This window comes from Bison bison, unplaced genomic scaffold (genome assembly GCF_000754665.1).
Source record: "Bison bison bison isolate TAMUID 2011002044 unplaced genomic scaffold, Bison_UMD1.0 scf7180017864039, whole genome shotgun sequence".
In the NCBI taxonomy this organism is placed as follows: Eukaryota; Metazoa; Chordata; class Mammalia; order Artiodactyla; family Bovidae; genus Bison; species Bison bison.
The window spans coordinates 785,542-804,494 of NW_011494611.1; the positions used below are offsets into that span (position 1 = coordinate 785,542).

The following is an 18,953-nucleotide window of genomic DNA, read 5'->3' on the forward strand; positions in this document are numbered from 1 at the left end:
TTTTAATTTCATGGCTGCAGTCACCATCTGCAGTGATTTTGGAGCCCAGAAAAATAAAGTCTGACACTGTTTCCACTGTTTCCCCATCTATTTCCCATGAAGTGATGGGACCAGATGCCATGATCTTCATTTTCTGAATGTTGAGCTTTAAGCCAACTTTTTTACTTTTATCAAGAGGTTTTTTAGTTTCTCTTCACTTTTTGCGATAACGGTGGTATCACCTGCATATCTGAGGTTATTGATATTTCTCCCGGCAATCTGGATTTCAGCTTGTGCTTCTTCCAGCCCAGTGTTTCTCATGATGTACTCTGCATACAAGTTAAATAAGCAGGGTGACAATATACAGCCTTGATGTACTCCTTTTCCTATTTGGAACCAGTCTGTTGTTCCATGTCCAGTTCTAACTGTTGCTTCCTGACCAGCATATAGGTTTCTCAAGGGGCAGGTCAGGTGGTCTGGTATTTCCACCTCTTTCAGAATTTTCCACAGTTTATTGTGATCCACACAGTCAAAGGCTTTGGCATAGTCAATAAAGTAGAAATAGATGTTTTTCTGGAACTCTCTTGCTTTTTCTATAATCCAACAGATGTTGGCAATTTGATCTCTGGTTCCTCTGCCTTTTCTAAAACCAGCTTGAACATCTGAAAATTCATGGTTCACTATTGCTGAAGCCTGGCTTAGAGAATTTTGAGCATTACTTTACTAGCGTGTGAGATGAGTGCAATTGTGCAGTAGTTTGAGCATTCTTTGCCATTGCCTTTCTTTGGGATTGGAATGAAAACTGACCTTTTCCAGTCCTGTGGCCACTGCTGAGTTTTCCAAATTTGCTGGCATATTGAGTGCAGGACTTCCACAGCACCATCTTTCAGGATTTGAAATAGCTCAACTGGAATTCCATCACCTCCACTAGCTTTGTTCATAGTGATGCTTCCTAAGGCCCACTTGACTTCACATTCCAGGATGTCTGGCTCTTAGGTGAGTGATCACACCATCGTGATTATCTTGGTTGTGAAGATCTTTTTTGTACAGTTCTTCTGTGTATTCTTGCCACCTCTTCTTAATATCTGAGTCCATATCCCCCCATAATTGATTATAAAATTCAGCAACCTTTGTTGCAATCAGATGTCTTCTCTGGTGTATATTAAAGTGTTCTTAGGACAAAAGGAAACATTAGCCTTTCATTGCTACATCTCTGTACCTAGCAGAGTGCTTGGCACAGGTGAGGTTTCCAACAATATCTGTTGAAGGAATTAACAGTTTGAGATAGTGCATAGGGAAAATGTCAAGACATAAATGATGAGTGTGGTATTCAGTAGGAACTGCACAGAACAGGACACAGGTAAAGGTTTTGAGAGAAAGAACAGTGCATTAAGACTGGCCTTCAAGCTAAGTCAAAGGAAGTGCTAAAGTTCAACGACAATGGTCAATTGAAAGTGTGCGGTAAATGGTGGAAGGTTCTGAGGAAGATATTGCGGCATGTGTCACTGAACGATGGGAACTCACGAGTGTAAAAGCAGGGGACTGAATGCAAGGATTTCCTAGGTCCCCCGTCTTCAGCTGTATAAGTCAGAATGTAGATGATTTAACAGGAGTTGAGACGTCAAACGAGCACCCAGGTCTTTAGTCAGGCTGGGTTAACTCCACTGCCGCCTACCCTCCTACCAGACCAGGACCTGGTAGACGTGGCTCTTTCCATTCAAGTGCCCTTTTATTAGGAGAGGGCAATGGCAACCCACTCCAGTACTCTTGCCTGGAAAATCCCATGGACAGAGGAGACTGGTAGGCTGCAGTCCTGGTGAAGCCTGGTGGGCTGCCGTCTATGGGGTCGCACAGAGTCGGACGACTGAAGCGACTTAGCAGTAGCAGCAGCAGCAGCCCTTTTATTAAAGCTGTGCATCTCAGAATACTGAGATTCTGAAGCCAAGAAAAGAATCTTTGGGAAAATGAACTTTTGTCTTACAATGTCCATCCACTCTTGGTGACTGCTGTGAGTTCCAACTCATGGTCTGGATTAAATGAATAAAGAATGAGGAAGCAGGGATCTGAGAATCCACTGGGCATGTGTATCCCTCCCAATGGGACTCGGGTCCACCCCTCTCACACAGGTAACACACAAACTCATTCTTTCCATGCTAACGACGCTGCCTTCACTCTGCATAAGGCTCAGAAAGGAGCAGATGTATACACTCAACTGATGAATTCCAGCAGCTTTTGAAATAACTGTCCAAAGGTTTGCCCTGGTACCAATTTACAACACAGTAGCAAATTTAATAAAACTAACAGTTTGCAGCCAAGGCCTTTGTTATTTTGTTTTAATCATCTTTTACCACCAATTGAAATGATTTTCTACTTTCTTGGTGCAGTGCAATAAAATACAAGACAAAGAATGGAGGGGCAACGTGGAAATTAGAAAAAGATTCCGAGTTTCAAATCCGGGGATAAGGTAACAGCAGGCTTGAGAGCTAGCTGGTTGTTTGCGTCCGGCGGAGATTTGAAGGGAAGACATTTCCCAGTCTGGGGGAAACGCCACACCTGGATAGCATTAAAGCAAGGAGGGAGGAAAAGGACTACAAGGGACTCTTGTTTTTCCTGAACGCAACCAAAGGCGCTGTGTGACAGCTTCCCCAAACACCCGTGCTGGTGATGGACAGGGCTCTTGATTACAGAGCAGGGGCTTGTGACAAGCTGACCAGTCGCCAAGACCCCCGGGAGCCGAAACACCAGATACGGTGGGAGGTAAACAAGGCTTCGGCGCAGTGTGAACGCGAGGCCACGCCGGGGCCGGGAGCTGAGCGGGGGGACCGGTGACAGCCGGTGATGGAGCAGCGCTAAGTGAACACAGTTGTGGACGACTCGGGGCCAGCGCAGAAGGCAGCCTCCTTTCTCCTCCCCTTGGCCTCGCTGGGTGGCCAGCGATTTTATTACTGGCAGAGGGTGAGCCCCACAGCATTTTCGAATTTGGCACCACATCTAAAACCATTTGGGGGGCTGGGTGTCTTTTTCTTCTCTCTCCCCACCCCACACCACTATCACCACCCCCTGCAGCCCTCACCCTCCCCAAGAATGCTTTGGATTCGGTGAAAGTCTCCGCGTGCAGCTAGCAAACGACATTTCCCCTCGAATTTTGAAACCCATGTGCACTTGGGGAAAATGTAATCCTTATGTTTCTGATTCATTTACACTTAACTCATCAAAACGCTATTTTGTAAGAGCTATTTGATGTCCACGGAGTCTGCCGAGCCCCTTTTGTAAGCTGGGCTTCTTAGGAGCAGGAAGTCACGTTTTTGAAGAGAGGGAGAACTTGAACTTAAAAGATTGAGTTTGTTTTGAAATGAGGGCTCTCGGAGGGTCACGTGGACCCGGAGCTGGGCCAAATGCGTTCTCTCATTTCCTATAGCACCCCCTCACCAGCTGCCATGACGTTACCAGCGTCCGCCTGCTATGATTTCACTCCGAGCAGCCGATGGAGGCGCCTTCGTGATCAGAGAGAGCTGAGCTCAAAGCTATTGAATCCTCAGGTCTGGCCAAACCCCAGCCCTCTGCGTTGTGGGGAAAGGAGCACATGCGCTGGGAATCAGGAAGCCCCAGGTTCAAGTCCACACTGCCCTCGAAGGGCTGTGTGACTCTGAGGACATGGCCTCCCCTCTCTGGGCCCAGTGCTCTCATTTGTAGAGGGTCAGTACTTCAATGCTCCTCTTGAGTCCAAGAGTTTTTGAGTCTAATTCCTAGACAGTAGGAGGTGTGAGAACCCCAGAATTCTCTCTGCTGAAAACTTGGGGACAGAGCTTGGATACAAGTAGCTTTGCACAAGAAGGACACACAGACATGTAGACATCAGGCTTCGGCTATCCCATGCTCACTGTCTCACTGTGGGCTGGATACTTGAGGCCAGAGAGGAGGAAACTCATTGCCCCAAGTCATACAGAAAATTAATGGCAGAGTCCAGCTTTCCTGGTGTTTTTTGACTAACATCCTTGGATGGGAGATTTCAAATCATTCAGTTTATAGGATACTGAAGCTGGGGCAAAAACACTCTGCTTCCCACTCTGACAACAGGAATGTGAACGCTGGCGCTAAGATGGAAGTGGGGACTGGCATCGCTCTGCATGAGGCACAGCGAGGTGGTGTCTGGCTCGTATTAAAGCCCATGAGTGAATGATTAATCCTGGGTAGAAAACAAAGCCCATGCCTTGTAACGTTATAGGTATTAGTGCGACAGAAGATTAACCCCATGACCCCCCCAGGGGACCTTTGAGAACATTGGACAACATTTGAGAATCGATGGATGATGAAAACAGGTGGTCTCACAGGTCCTGTCTGCCCACCCTTGATACATACACACACTCACACATATACATGCATACGTGCACACACACACACGCACATGCACAAGCTCACCTCTATTGTTCCTGAATCTATACATAGAAATGTCATGGTTCAAAGCCAACGGTAGCTGCCTGCCTGCCACTGATTCATAGACTGGTAATGGGAAGACACTTCCATTTCTCCTCCTCCTCCTCTCACCCCGAACCAAACATCCCTCTGTCTTCCCATCATGTGACTCAGTGACCCCAGTACCACAGGCACTTCTAGGACGCAGTCCTTTGCCTCCTCCCTCTGACCACCATGGGGTCCATCCATCCATCAGCACTGCCTAGCCCCATCCAGGGCCCTCTGCTCCTGCCCTGATGGCCCTAGATCAGGGCCATCTTCCGCTTCAGTGTCGGCAACACCGCCTAACCTCCGTCACCATTTACGGTCGGGGTCTCTAACCTTACATCCACCCAGGAAGCCGCACACAGCCAGGGAGCGGTCTTAAAACCAAATCTAATCTGGATCCTCTCTTATCTGAAGACACCAAGTGGATCCTCAGCACGCTCAGGATGAAGTTCAGGCCCTTTAGCCTGCCACTCCAGAACCATCGTTACAGACCTCCTCCTCTCAACCTCTCTGGCTTCTTTGCTCAAACTCTCCCCCTTCTCCAAATTTACCCCACAGTCAGCAGGAACAAACAGCGCCGCCCCCACCCCCACTTCCCCATCTAAGTGGCCTGGCCTTAGTGTGCGTGTGTGCTAAGCCGCTTCAGTCGTGCCCGACTCTGTGACCCCATGAACCGTAGCCCACCAGGCTCCTCTGTCCGTGGAATTTTCCAGGCAAGACGCCACCTTTTCTCGGAGGGTCTTGCTGACCTTTTAAGCTGAGTGAGGATCTCCTAGCCCTGTTGCTTCTCTTAATGTAACACTTTCCTCACTTTTGTTACCACTTAGGTGTCCCCTTCTAGTATTAATGAGATGAAGCTCCCAGAAGACTGGGATGGTTCCTCCTTTAATCTCCACTGCCCAGCATGGGGCAAGGACAGCACTAAATCAGTGCCTGCAGAGTGAATGGCAGGCTGCCTTACATCATTTGGCTTCATCCCTTGACTTGAGGAATAAGGACACTGAGGCCCAGAGAGGAGAAGGAGGCCGAGCTGTAAGGTTTTCTTTACTCCTTTTGCTCCTCTGGTGACTAATCCGGTTGAGATGTTTAGAGGAAGACATCCAGTATCCCAGGTATCATCTGTACCATCACAGATTTCTGACCACTTATTATCTGCCAAAGCGTTTACTCACCCATTCATTCACATCTTTACTGACCTACGTTTACTGGCCATCTGCTTCGTGCCTGTCCTTGTACGAGAAGCTGAAGATAATGCAGCAAATGCAACCTAGTTCCCATCTCTGGTATCTCACTGTCAAGCCAAAATGTCATGGAATAGGAAAAAAAAAAAATGCACCAATGCATTTTGAAACTGTCCCAAATGGAGAGCTTGGAGAACTTTAAGAGGGAGAGAGAGGAGGTCAGGGAGGAGTTCCTAGGGCCCAGTGCACCTGGAAGGGTTTCTTCATGGACGGCCAGTCTCTGAGCTCCCGTGGGACATGCAGCCTGCTCCCTTCTCTCTTCCTGAATTAGACATTCGGGGCAGGTAAGAGCTCCAGGAGGGTCTGAACAGAATGTCAGAGCTGGAAATGACTTTGAGAGTCATCTACCTAGGCCTTCATTTCATAGAAGTGGGGGGCGGGGTGGACTCGGGCCCGCAACTGGGGAGTCATAGGCCAGGAATATAGCACGATCTCTGGAGATCAGCACTGCCAAGTCAGGTCTCCTGATTCCAGGGCCAGCCCTTCATGGGTTTTCTCTCTTCTTCTTTAGCTCAGCTACAGAGATTAAAGTGCAACTGTCTTTTCTGCCTCCAAATCCAGCACTGAACTCTGGAGCTGACCAGGAAACAGTTTCATTCGTGTGTCTGTGCGTGTCTGTGCACTGAACTCTGGAGCTGACCGGGAAATAGTTTCATTCGTGTGTCTGTGCGTGTCTGTGTGTCTGTCTTTCACAAATACTCTCCGGCCAGGCCAAGAACAACCCTAATGAAAACCAAACAATAGGAAGAATCATGAACATTTCAGTCTTTATAGTCCCCCAGATTGCATATGTTCTTGCAAGTCCATTAGCTCATTAGTTTTTCAGGGCACCCCTTGTGAGACTGTATGGATAGGAATCAGCACCCCACCCCCCCCTTTTTTTTCCAGGGATCGGAGCTAAGGCTCAAAAGCATTGAAAGAATCTGGCCAGGGTTACGCAGCAAGGCCCTTGTGTGCTGGCCTGGGAATCAGATCTCCTGATTCTGAATTCAGCCTCTCCTAAGTCATGTCTGAGGTTCCTGCTTTAACAGACACAACATAAACCCATTAAGTTCTGTCCTGAGGATTCTCATCGGCTCTGAGCACAGACTGAATGGATTTTGTCCACTCCTCTTGCCAATGCCCAGTGTGAGATAAATTCCTCCATTCTTCCCACATCTGTAATTACTCTGACGGCTGTTATTTTCCTTCTCTTTCCCAGTCATTTGTTTTCTTAAAAAATCAGGACTGGGTGCTGTACCACTAAGTCCAGCCCGTCCTGCTGACCCACAAGGAGAATAGCAAATGCACAGAGAAGCAGGTGACATCAGGACACCCCGTGCAACCCAGCTTCACCAACTCATTGTTTTCCAAGGGAGCGCTTGATCCACCCCACCCTGTAATAAAACACTAAATTAAAATCTATTCCTCCATGTCAGGAAATAACATTTCCCTCATTCCAGATACTCAAACCAGAAACCTGGGAGTCATTGGACAGCTCCTTCTCAGAACCCTTGAGGCCAATACATCGCCAAGTCCTGTTGGTTCTACATTGTAAGCATTCCTCCAATTCATCCGCTTCTCCTGCGAATAATCATCTCTGGCTTGCACTTTAGCAATAGTCTCTAAATGGATTTTCTCACCCTTTCTCAACCCTTTCTTCATGAAGTACCAAAAGCAATTTTATAAAAATACAGATCTGATGGGTTTAGCCCTCCACTTCCCAATGAACAAATCCAAACTCCATAACATAACCTCCCTTCACCATCCTGCCTTTGCTTGCATCTCCAGTCTTGTCTTCTGTATATCCCCCCCTTAGTTTAAGAGGGAATTATGCTCTATTATAACCTCTCATAATAATAATCTTCAGTCTGTAATTATATTTTTATTTGGGCTATTATTCAGACCAGCCTTCCTATCCAATTATAAGATTCAGAATTATAGTGCCAGCGTGGAGATTAACATGCAGAAGACACTTCATATTAAAAGGCTGACTAAATGAATGAATATGCTTATCAACGGAGGCTTGAGTTCAACACTTAATTTCAATTGAGTCTTACTATCTGTTGTAGAGACACTAGAATGACGACCTGGTTTAAAAGTCAAGTAATGCATCAGACTGATCCATAGATGAGTGATCTCAATGGTGTTAGCACCAAACGGGGGCTCTTCACACTTTCAAAATCACGAGGGAACTTACAGACAGACAGCACTTCTATGGCTGCTGCTGATCCTGGAGATCTGGTGATTTTGCTAAACGCTTTTGCTTACCCTAATGTTCCCAGAGCCCGTATTTCATGCTGAGAGGTACTTGGCCTAAGACGGGATGAGAGGGAGTTGTAGGTGGGTAATGCCCAGCTTCCAGAAATAGAGGAAGATTGTGCTGACTATGTACACTGCTAGCCTGAGCTAGGAACAGAGGCATTTGTACTGGGTTTGTAGAAATAGCTACCAATCCTGATGCTCTCCTCTGTCCCAGTGGACAGAACATCAGAATGCAGGCAAGGCATGCATTTCAGCAACAGCTTCTTGGAAACCATGCTGGTCTGACCATGACCACACTTTGTCAAGCCTCCTTTTTCTCATCTGCTTAAATGTTCAAAAATTAGATGGAAAAGAAGTTATCTTGTGTGTGTTTATTCTCTCGCTTCTTGGAAACAAGAAAAACTAGTTTTAACAGCTACTTTCTCCATTCATCAAGATATCACCTTATCCTTTTTCTGTCATAACAATGATTACGCTCTATAGTTTGCCAGGCATGTCTGTTAGGGTCAGGCAAGGAGATGTAAAACTTGACTCTAGCATCTATTAACTGGAAGGCCTTAAATGAATAACTGAATGACTTTATTGTTTTGAGTCTGACCTTACACATCTAAAAATAAACCATACTGATAGCTATATCTCATTGGTGGGCTTATAAAAAATACTAAGCATATATGAAGTATTTCCTAGGGGTTTCCTTGGTGGTTCAGATGGTAAAAGCCTGCCTGCAATGTGGGAGACCCGGGTTCGATTCCTAGGTCAGAAAGAGCCCCTGGAGAAGGAAATGGCAACCCGCTCCAGTATTCTTGCCTGGAAAATCCCATGGACAGAGGAGTTTGGTGGCTACAATCCATGGGTCACAAAGAGTTGGACATGACTGAGCATATATGAAGTATATTCTACATGGTAATTACTAGGAGTCATGAAGCTAGTACTACCAGTAACAGACGATACCTGCATATGTAATGGTGGTTAAAAGAGAGACTAAATTTAGACTCCACTGAGGTCAGAACCTGGGTTGATTTTTATTAAAGGTGGCATGGTTCCCATCCAAGGGGCATTTGAGAAAGATACCAATGAATATATGATTTCTAAGAGTAACTCCTTCCTAAATGGTAGTTCATCCTTGACTACCCGTTTTACCCTGGATTCCGAGAACACTGATGGATATGCAGGTGGGCTGACATTAAAATCCCAATTTAGCAGCTAGGAAAACCGACATATGATAAGATTAACAATCAGACAGCACTTAAACATGTCAACAGACAAGTCACAGAAGAGGAGATGCAAAGCCAGTCAATATTTGACAAGATGCTCAATCATAGCAACACCAATGAAAAGTCATGTTTTACCTATCCAATGGGCAAAGACAAAGCACTTCCATTTGTTGAGTAGTCATGACCATGAGTACAGTTAAATAACCTGTGGCACATTCCTACTGTGGAATATTATTTAGCAGTTAAAAGGAATAAAGTAGATCTAAGGATCAAAGTGGATAGACAGGCCAGATGACTACATCCCCTCCTCCAAACTCTACATGAGATCTGAGATTGAGCGTGCTCTTGGGCCAGGAAGCACATTACATCTGTCCATTCATCCACTCAGTCCTTCATTTGTTTATGTATGTATCAACTTTTGATGAGCATCTGTTTTCCAACCATCCATCCTACGGCAAACTTCTTCAATAATCAACTCTTAGCTCTTTTAGGTCTCAACTTAGACAGATACAACTTCTTCCAAGTGAAAGAGAAGTGAAGTCGCTCAGTCATGTCCAACTCTTTGTGATCCCATGGACTGTAGCCTACCAGGCTTCTCTGTCCATGGGATTTTCCAGGCAAGAGTACTGGAGTGGGGTGCCATTTCCTTCTCCAGGGGATCTTCCTGACCCAGGGATCGAACCCGGGTCTCCTGCATTGCAGGGAGACGCTTTACCCTCTGAGCCACCAGGGAAGCCCGCAAGAAACCTTCTTCCAAGAAACCTTCCTAAATCATCTCAAGCTGGGTTAGAGACCCTTCTTGCATTTTATATCACTTTCTTATGCTCCTTACCCCACACACTTTTCATGCTGCAGCATAATCACCTGATTTTTTTTCCTGTTTCCCCTTTTAAACTGTGTGCTCATAAGGCCAGGCAGGCATCAGGGCTCTCTAGTTCAAGTGTAGAGGATAGCACAGAGCAAGACACCTAGTAAATATCTGTGAATATAGGAGTCATTACCAAACACGATTGAATTACTGATTTTCACCATTTGGTTGATGAATGAAAGAAAAAAAAGGAACAATTATAAGAACAAAGAACACATGACTAAGTGATGTACAGAAAGAGCCAGGAAAAGAAATGGCCCTAAGAAAAACCATGAAGTGGTGACTCAGCTGAGAGCCACAGAAACAGCATGAAAGAGCCACCTGTTTCAAGTGGCCCTGGTTTGGCCTAACATTTCCCAATCCTTGACGTTTAATATGGCATCACATGTCAATCTTATGGCTAAGATCTGGAGGCAAGAAACTCGTCTCTGAGAGGTCTCACTTTGTGCTACTGCTGACTCATTCTTCACTCACTTACCCAACAAGCATTCATGGAACCCTGACTCTGTTACAAATAAGCATGTTAAATTTTGCACTTAAGAATCTGAACCAGGTAAGAGGAATAAACATACACAGCTAAAGATAAGATACGTCCGACAGTGATCAAAGACCAAGGATCACATTACAAGACGTTTCTGTTCCAAACAGGGTAGAGTCTCAATGATGACAGGTCACCCAGCCTTTACTATAAGTCACGATGAGACCCTTCTGATCTCTGTTCAAATATCACCTTATCACAGAGGACTTGCCTGACAACCTATCTAAAAATCACTATATTCTAACCAACTGGGGTACTCTGTAATGCTCCCTGGTTTGTCTCTTCCAACTACATCACAGGGATCAAGTAAAGTAAGGGTCCTCTCTGCTCTATTCACTACTGCACTGCTAGTGCCTTGAAGGTGCCTGGGTTCATGATGGGAATCAACAAATATACTCCCAGAAAATGAACTAATGAGTGAACTATAAAGTTTCTGAGCTTATCGATGGGGTTTCTGAATATGTGGAATCCAGAGAAAGAGACTTAGGGTTTGATTTGTGAAATGTGGACTCATATTCACAACAATTTCCACCGAGATCACATGGAATATATCCTTCCTTTGCTGTGCCATGCTGTCCTTAGTCGTTCTGTTGTGTCCAGCTCTTTGTGATCCTATGGACTGTAGCCCACCAGGCTCCTCTGTCCATGGGGATTCTCCAGGCAAGAATACTGGAGTGGGTTGCCATGCCCTCCTCCAGGGGATCTTCCCAACCCAGGGATTGAAACCAGGTCTCCTGCGTTGCAGGCAGATACTTTACCGTCTAAGCCACCAGGGAAGCCCATGAATACTGGAGTGGGTAGCCTATTCCTTTTCCAGGGGATCTTCCCTACCCAAAATCAAACCAGGGTCTCCTGCATTGCAGGTGGATTCTTTACCAGCTGAGTTACCAGGAAAGTTCATACTTCCCTTATTATTATTCATTTACTCCAAGACTTATATTGAGAATACCAAGGATGTGAGGTGAAATAGAGATTGTGTTGGCACCTTAATAGGTCTGAATATGAAAGAATTGATAGATTAATTAATTTGGACAGACAAATAAGCTGGTGGGGAGAAACAACTTTTGAGAATATTTCTAGCTCTAAATCAATGATTCTAAGAACAGAGAGGTACAACCAAAGTAGGCAACAGACAAATTTGTTCAACTGGAGAATGAATAATTAATAGCACTAGCATTGAAGTTGATGGAACTCCGTGCAAACCCCAGCAATGGTTACACTGTTTGATAGCTGTGTAGACTTTGAGTTTTAGGCTCTGATCTGTAATTTGGGGTATAGGACCACCTACTTTGTGGAGTTGTGCAGATTAAGTCAAATAAGATTGCCTAAGCAAAGACCTTAGTATATGTGTTTGACATATAGTAGCTACTTAGTAAATTGCCACTTCTCCATTTCTCTTCAACTGCTAAACCCCTTCCCATTCTTTATTCAAGAATTATTCAAAAATACTTACTGAATGCCAACTTTGTGCCTGGAATTGTTCTAGGCACGTGGACCACACCAGTGGATAAAGAGGCAAAAATCCAGTCCTCAAGGAGTTTATATTCCTCAGTTACAGCTCAGTTCTTCCAAGTTTGGGTTAGAAACCACTGAATTGACAATGGATGGATGAACAGATAAACTGATGAATAATGAACGTGAGCTGCTATCTGCTGTTCCTGGTTTGCTTTATATCTCACTTTCTCCAAGCCAAAAAGGTTTAGTTTTATCCAGAGTCTTTATTTATTAGAGACAACTGGAGATTCAATACAGACCCAAGGAGCATGGTGCCCAGTGCAGAAGGCTTGGCAGTCAAGTTAGAAACAGAAGTATCCTCACTCCTTCCCAGCCAGACACAAAAAGACCTGGCCATGTATTTCGTATTGCTCGACTCCAAGAGCAGGTCTCAGGATCGGTCTGTGGGCTGGTAGCCTGTGAATTGTAATCCTGTCTTCTGCTTTCTGTATCTTGAACTTCAGCCAGCTTAGATGTAGGTCTGAGCTCTAAAATTCTGCCTCTGCGTTATTACAGCAGGTGGAGTATTGTGGTTGAGAAGGTGAGATTTGGAATTAGACCTGGGTTTTAAACCTGACTCTGACATTACCAGGCTTCCCTGGTGGTTCATTGGTAACAAATCTGCCTGCTAATGCAGGAGACATGAGTTCTGATCCCTGATTGGGAAGATCCCCTGGAGGAGGAAATGGCAACCCACTCCAGTATTCCTGCCTGGGAAATCCCATGGCCAGAGGAGCCTGCTGGGCTATAGCAAAAAAGTCGGACACGACTGAGCGACTAAACAAACACAACTACTCCCATTACCAGCTGTATTAGGTTGGATAATTCACTCTTCTGAGCTTTGGCCTTTTTCTCTGAGCTTTACCTGCCTCATAAATACGTGAAAGGCACTTAAAGCAGAGTCAACATTCAGTAAGTGGTTATTAGATTATTATCGTTACCATTACCAAAAACTACACCTTTCACTGGGACATGCAGAACCAGTGAGGTCCATGCTGGGTACTGAGTCAGAGATAAACAGTCTCTGCCGAGTCCCTTTTACTATTAAAAAACAACCAACCAAAGAGAACGAATCACCTAAGAACAACTCCTATCCACAGAGAAAAGCTTTATATGTTGTCCCCTCACTTTACAGGTAGGAAAAAAATAAACAAAGGTGAAGCAACGTGCCTTCACGTCACATAGTGAGTTAGGAGCGGAGTCAGCACGGGTCCCCTTTTCCTCTGTCAGTCTCAGACCTCACTTAATGGAGAGCTTCCACTTACGGGAGACAGTCTGCAGTTCTGCCTCGCGCTGGCCAAGAGCAATCAGTCTACGAGCAGCGCCCATCGGGTAAGCACAGAAGCCTCTCCCTTCATCAATGTCATACCTTGGGAAACTATCTGCAGTATAGATAACAGAAAGAATAAATATTTTTGTTGAGAGAAAAAAATGAAGACAAAGGTCAAAGGGAATCATGTAATGGGTTGAGTCAGGGAAGAAAAAGAAAGCATTTTTTCTCTCCCTCCTCTTTTTCTCCAAAACAGTCTTTATATAGAACTTGTCTAAGAGCCAATTTATTTGATATGGAAAAAATGTGAAAGCAGTGAAACACACACACACACACACACACACACACACACACAAAGAGGTATTTGTGTTGGAGTTTAGAACTCGAATTACCAAGAGATAAAGGAGTTGAAATAGTAGGTTGACTTGGAACGATATTTTATTTTTTCAGAGTCTCAGAGAACTTTCAAGTCAGGAAACGGAACCCGGCCCAGCCCAGGTCTCCAATAAATTCCTTGGGACTCGAGAAAGACAAAGAGGAAAAGGTCAGTGAAGGACTCAGTCTAGCCCTTGTGCCTGCAACATAGTCGGGGCCAAAGACACGTTTGTTGAGGATGAAGCGGCAAATGGTACACAGTCTGGACCTGAAGAGTGGTGATTTGGGAGCAAATCGGCCTAGGACTTGGCATTTTTACCAAGCGGTTAAGGTCTTCAGCAATACAGTGTGAGTGTCTAAGGAAAGAGGACTGAGTCATCTCTGAAATCTACGGCTCCCAGCACAGACTATGGCACCTCGAATGTTCTCAGTACATACTTGTAAATTGAATGAGCAGTCAGTCGTGTGAGTAAAGAGAACTGGGAGCTTCCTGGGGCTTAGAGATCAGTGAGAATAATAACTAGTAAACTTCAAACAGCATCAGAATCATCTGGAGATGTCCTGTATGCAGAGTTTCTTAGTCAGCAGTCTGGGCTGGGGCCTAAGAACCTGCCCTTTCTAAATTCTCAGATCCTGTTGATGCTGCTGGTCTGGGCCACACTTCAAGAGCCTGCTTTGGTGCAGAGGTTCTTAAACTTGGCTGCAAGTTAGAATCAACCAGTAAGATGTTAAAGGCCTAAGGGTTATGCCTCATTTTCCTACTAAATAAATATCTGGGGCAGGACCAGGAGGAAGGAGGAGATGGGGATGTAAATGAGCTGGAGATGATTTTCAAATCCTTAAGTTTTGTAATGTGCAACTCATGTGCAACTCAGTCTGAGAATCCCTCATCTAGTACAACCTCCTCCTCATGGATGTAAGGAGGCCTCTGAGGTCCAGAAAGAGTAAGTGACTAGTCTAAGAACATACAGCAAGTTAGTGGCTTAGCTGAGAAGAGAAGTTCCAGTGTTTTTACTTCTTTAGCGCAATCTACCATCCTGTACTTATCAACCCATGCTAGCTCTTACAGGCTCACAACTCCAGGCTAAAAAAAAAAAAAAAAAGAGCTGTGTCTAAGTTGAGGTTTTAAGACATCTATTATTTCTTCTCTTCCTTGTTTTATACAGAAATGTTAAGTGGATGCATATTTATAGAATGTTACCATTCTAGACAAGTGAGGAGATGGAAGAGATGGGGTTATGGAGGATTCTCAAGGCAAGACGGTCTTTTAAGTACATCCTCAAACACAAACCAAGGGCTCCCTCTCAGTTCTTAAACAGATGTTCTTCATCTCTGAGTCAATGAACAGGCAAGGGTTTGCTTGCAATGTGCACGTTAATTGCCGGCCTTGTAAAAGGAAGTGCTGGTAAAGTGTCTGAAAGTGGTTCTGTCTCTTAAAGAGATTAAAAGTTTCCTCCAGAACTTGGTTTCTATTAATAACTGGCTTAGCACATATTTTCAAACAGACAGAGCAGAGATTGTGTCTTATATCATCTTAGAACCAAAGAAAGTGCAACAAAAGGCCCATAGTTACCATCGACTTCAACATTTTCATCAGACAGAGAGTAAATCAAAACTCAAAGAGATTGACTGATTTATCTAGCATGAGTAAGTGGAACAGCTGGGGCTAGACACAAGGTGTCTGACTCCTGAGCTATTGTTCTTTTCAGTTCTCAAAATGTTCCCTATCTATGTCACTTGTACATAGAAGAGGTGAGGTTCAACAGATGTGACTTCATAGACTCTTCATAGACTTCATATCCACACTAGGTGAGGCTAAGGCTCCCTCATTTGTTAAATTAAAGCAGAACTTGGAATCACATCTTTAATTAAACAGTGGTTAAATGCACTGGCTTTGGAGCCAGGATGAATTCCAATCCTGATCTCACCACTTCCTAAGTATGTGATCTTGGACAAGTGACTTCACATCTCTAAGCTACAGTTTCCTTCTGTAAAATGAGAAGGAGACTAAGGCTGTGGTTGTGGAGAGGATGAAATAAGTCAGAGATGCAAAGACAGTAACCCATGGCTTGGCAGAGAGGAAAAGCACTCATGGCTTCATAATAAGGTGGTGCCTGTCATGAAACATAAATCCTTAGGATATTTAAGGAAGAAGTGATAGAGAGATGACTTGAGAAAGGAATATTAAGAACAAACATTATCTCACATCCAAGCAACGAGTACCCAAAAAGAATCATGGAGACCTAGAGCTGCGAGGGCGCCGAAGAATCAAATGGGTATGAACCTCTCTTCTACATTGGAAAACAAAGACAGTTACTGGTTATGCTCACCTGCCATCATTATCCCACTCCAGTGCTCTTGCCTGGAAAATCCCATGGATGGAGGAGCCTGGTGGGCTTGCAGTCCATGGGGTCGCTAAGAGTCGGACATGACTGAGCGACTTCACTTTCACTTTTCACTTGCATGCATTGGAGAAGGAAATGGCAACCCACTCCAGTGTTCTTGCCTGGAGAATCCCAGAGACAGGGGAGCCTGGTGGGCTGCTGTCTATGGGGTCACACAGAGTCGGACACAACTGACATGACTTAGCAGCAGCAGCAGCCATCATTATTTTTAAGCAAACATTTGAGAACATGCCCAGTTCCCAGCCAACCTGCTGTAACTTCACCCTTTCCTCAAAAGGCAACCACAGTGCAAGAATACACTTCCATGTAATCTAAAAAGGAGATCATTAACAAACTCCAGTTCTTGTATTTTCATTACTAATAAATGACTTTCTTGCTAATCTCATCCAACCTCCTTCATTTCACTGTTGGGAAAAGTAAGCTACAGAGAGGTCAGAGAGGCTTAGAGTCCCAAGCTAGACCTGCCACCAGCATTCAGGACTCATGGTTCTTGGTCTGCTGTTCTTCCCACCATATCAACTCACCCAACACCAGGTGACAAATCCCCAGAGGTGAGTCTGTGATCACCCTCCTTCCAGTGCAGGACACTCTGACCCTCCTCACATCCCTCTGCAACCCCCCGCCCCCTACCTGATCATCTCCCTGTCCAGAGAGCACACTTACGTGTCTGTGAACCTTCTACCGAAGTGCAGGGTGGAGGCCACGTCCACCTGGAGAGGAGGATCCCGGACCACCTTGTACTGCAGCGGCTTACACTCCAGGCAGAGTGGGCTGTCTGCCACGGAGGTCAGCATGGCCGCATCAATCTCCAGGTGCTCATCCAACGTGTAGATCTGGACGCCATACACCTCCTCTCCCACATCCTGGAGCTTGATGGTCAGTGGGACATCACAGAAGACGTTCTGAGGCCCCAGGGAGATGTTATTCCCACTGACACCCAAGAGTTTGATGTCATTGACAGCCCCACTAGAGTCCCAGTCAGTGGAGACAAAGGTCACCCAGACGGTCAAAGACTCGGGAACCAAGGGGTAGCGGAATCTCAGGTCAAGGTGGCAGCCCTGGGGCTCAGGGCAGGCTGGAGGGACCGTGTGTGGGTTGACGGCTGAATTGGGGCTCCAGGTGCGGACGCTGGACTTACAGGGCTGCTCAACATCTGGATGACCTGTGGACAAGAGATGAGGATATGAGCTCTGAAAGTCCTCAGAGTTTCCTGCAGCCCTCAGGAGACACTGGCCAGACTAGGACACAGAGGGAAGGTAAAAAGACAGGGAAGATTCTCAGTGTCTTGGTGAATCTGCTGTGCTCACAGCACTCCTGCTCACTCCTACCCCAGTGACATGGATCTGAACGAACTGAATCACGAGACGTTTGGTCAAAATTACCTTCAAATAAGTTGCTTACAATGGAGTTGCTGCCCAAACTATCCTTCCTCGTCTCTCACTTGATGGAAAGAAAGAAGGGATGCATGCTAAACACCCACTATGTCCTCTGAACCAGTTTAATTCTTGCAAGGACTCATTTCTGAGGTGAGGCCACCAAGGCTTAGAGATGTGGCGTGAACTAACCAGAGTCTCACAGCTTGATGTGTAAAAGTCAGCACTAGAGCCTAGCTCCGTCTCATCCTGAAGTTCTCGTCCTCGAGACTGAACGTGAGAGCCACTAAATAAACTAGACTCCCTCTGGTACAACCTGCTTGTAAGGACAGAAGGGCCAGAAACCTCCAGCGAAGAGGAGGTGAGTTATGATAGCTTCCGCCTCTTGGGCTGAGTTTCCGTGGAGGAAACTGTCTAGAACCCTGAATGACAGAGCTGGAACGCAGCCCTGGAGCCATCTTATCTCTTGCCTCCCCTCTTCTACATGAGGTCATTCCATGCCACGGAGCTTCTCTGAGCCCTGTCCAGCTGGACTCAGGGAGGGGAGGGCTGCTTGGGAGGGGGGAGAAGGAAGGAGAGAGTCTTCCAGTCTTTCCCCAGGGAGACGATGCCTCATCCCCACTGATCTCAGCCTGAGCAGTGACTTCTGAATTTTTCTCGGCTGAGATCATTAGTCCTAGACCCTCAGAGAACTCTCCTTTGCACTGCTGAGAAAAGTAATCAGGACTCAGTGCAATGACTGGCTTTGATTTATGTAAGGGTGTCTAGCAAGAGATACACATCAGCTGGTGAGGGGAGGATGGGAGATCTCAGGTTGTCCCGTGAGCCACATTCTTTTTTTCCCCCTTTAAATCAGTGGTTGATAGGGGTGGAGGGGCTGGATATTTCAAAAGCAAAAGGGGGAAAAAGAAAACATCAATCTTAGCCTGAAAAGGCTTTATGATAATGTTACAGATAATAGGAATCACCACAATATGAAAATTAGAAACTGATTTTGGGTGGAAAAGCCATTCCAGTGAAAGTTGTTAAGTATCTCCAATCCCCTTGCCTCTGCCCAGCCAAGGGAGTAAGAGATGATGTCCAGGGGAGATGAGAAAGAGAAGAGAAAAAGAGGAGCGAGAATGGGCAAGGGAGGCAGGGGAGGGGCCAAGGACAAGGAAAATTGAAAAGACTCTTTAGATACAACACATCAGAACAAGAAGAGATGGATACAGCTACAAGGTTCCCTCCACCTTTCCTTGGCCAACTTCATTTATTACCTTTGGCAAATGCTGGATAGAAGAGACCAGCTGTTCAAGTCAAAGGCACAAATAAGGCTGAAGTCTTTCTTTCTGTCAATTCTCCAACCCAAGGAGCTCCTGAATCCTTTTGACTTTGTGGGTCTTTTGGTACTTATGTAGCACTTAATCATTCAAAAAGCCTTATCAAGGGCAGTGTTTCAATGCATACAAAGCACATTCCTTAGCCATTAATGTATTCACCTGATTCTCA

The 18,953-nt window shown here is 45.5% G+C and overlaps 1 protein-coding gene across 1 annotated transcript in view; it reads right to left on the bottom strand.

Annotated features, from left to right (window-relative positions):
* Window positions 1-18,953, bottom strand: part of PAPPA (pregnancy-associated plasma protein A, pappalysin 1) — a gene marked incomplete at its 5' end in the record, with an annotated part of 265,764 nt that overhangs the window by 162,400 nt on the left and 84,411 nt on the right. Inside the window, one exon of the mRNA XM_010835189.1 lies at window positions 16,753-17,251. Coding sequence (XP_010833491.1) covers window positions 16,753-17,251 — 499 coding nt within the window. The remainder of the gene's footprint in view (window positions 1-16,752; window positions 17,252-18,953) is intronic.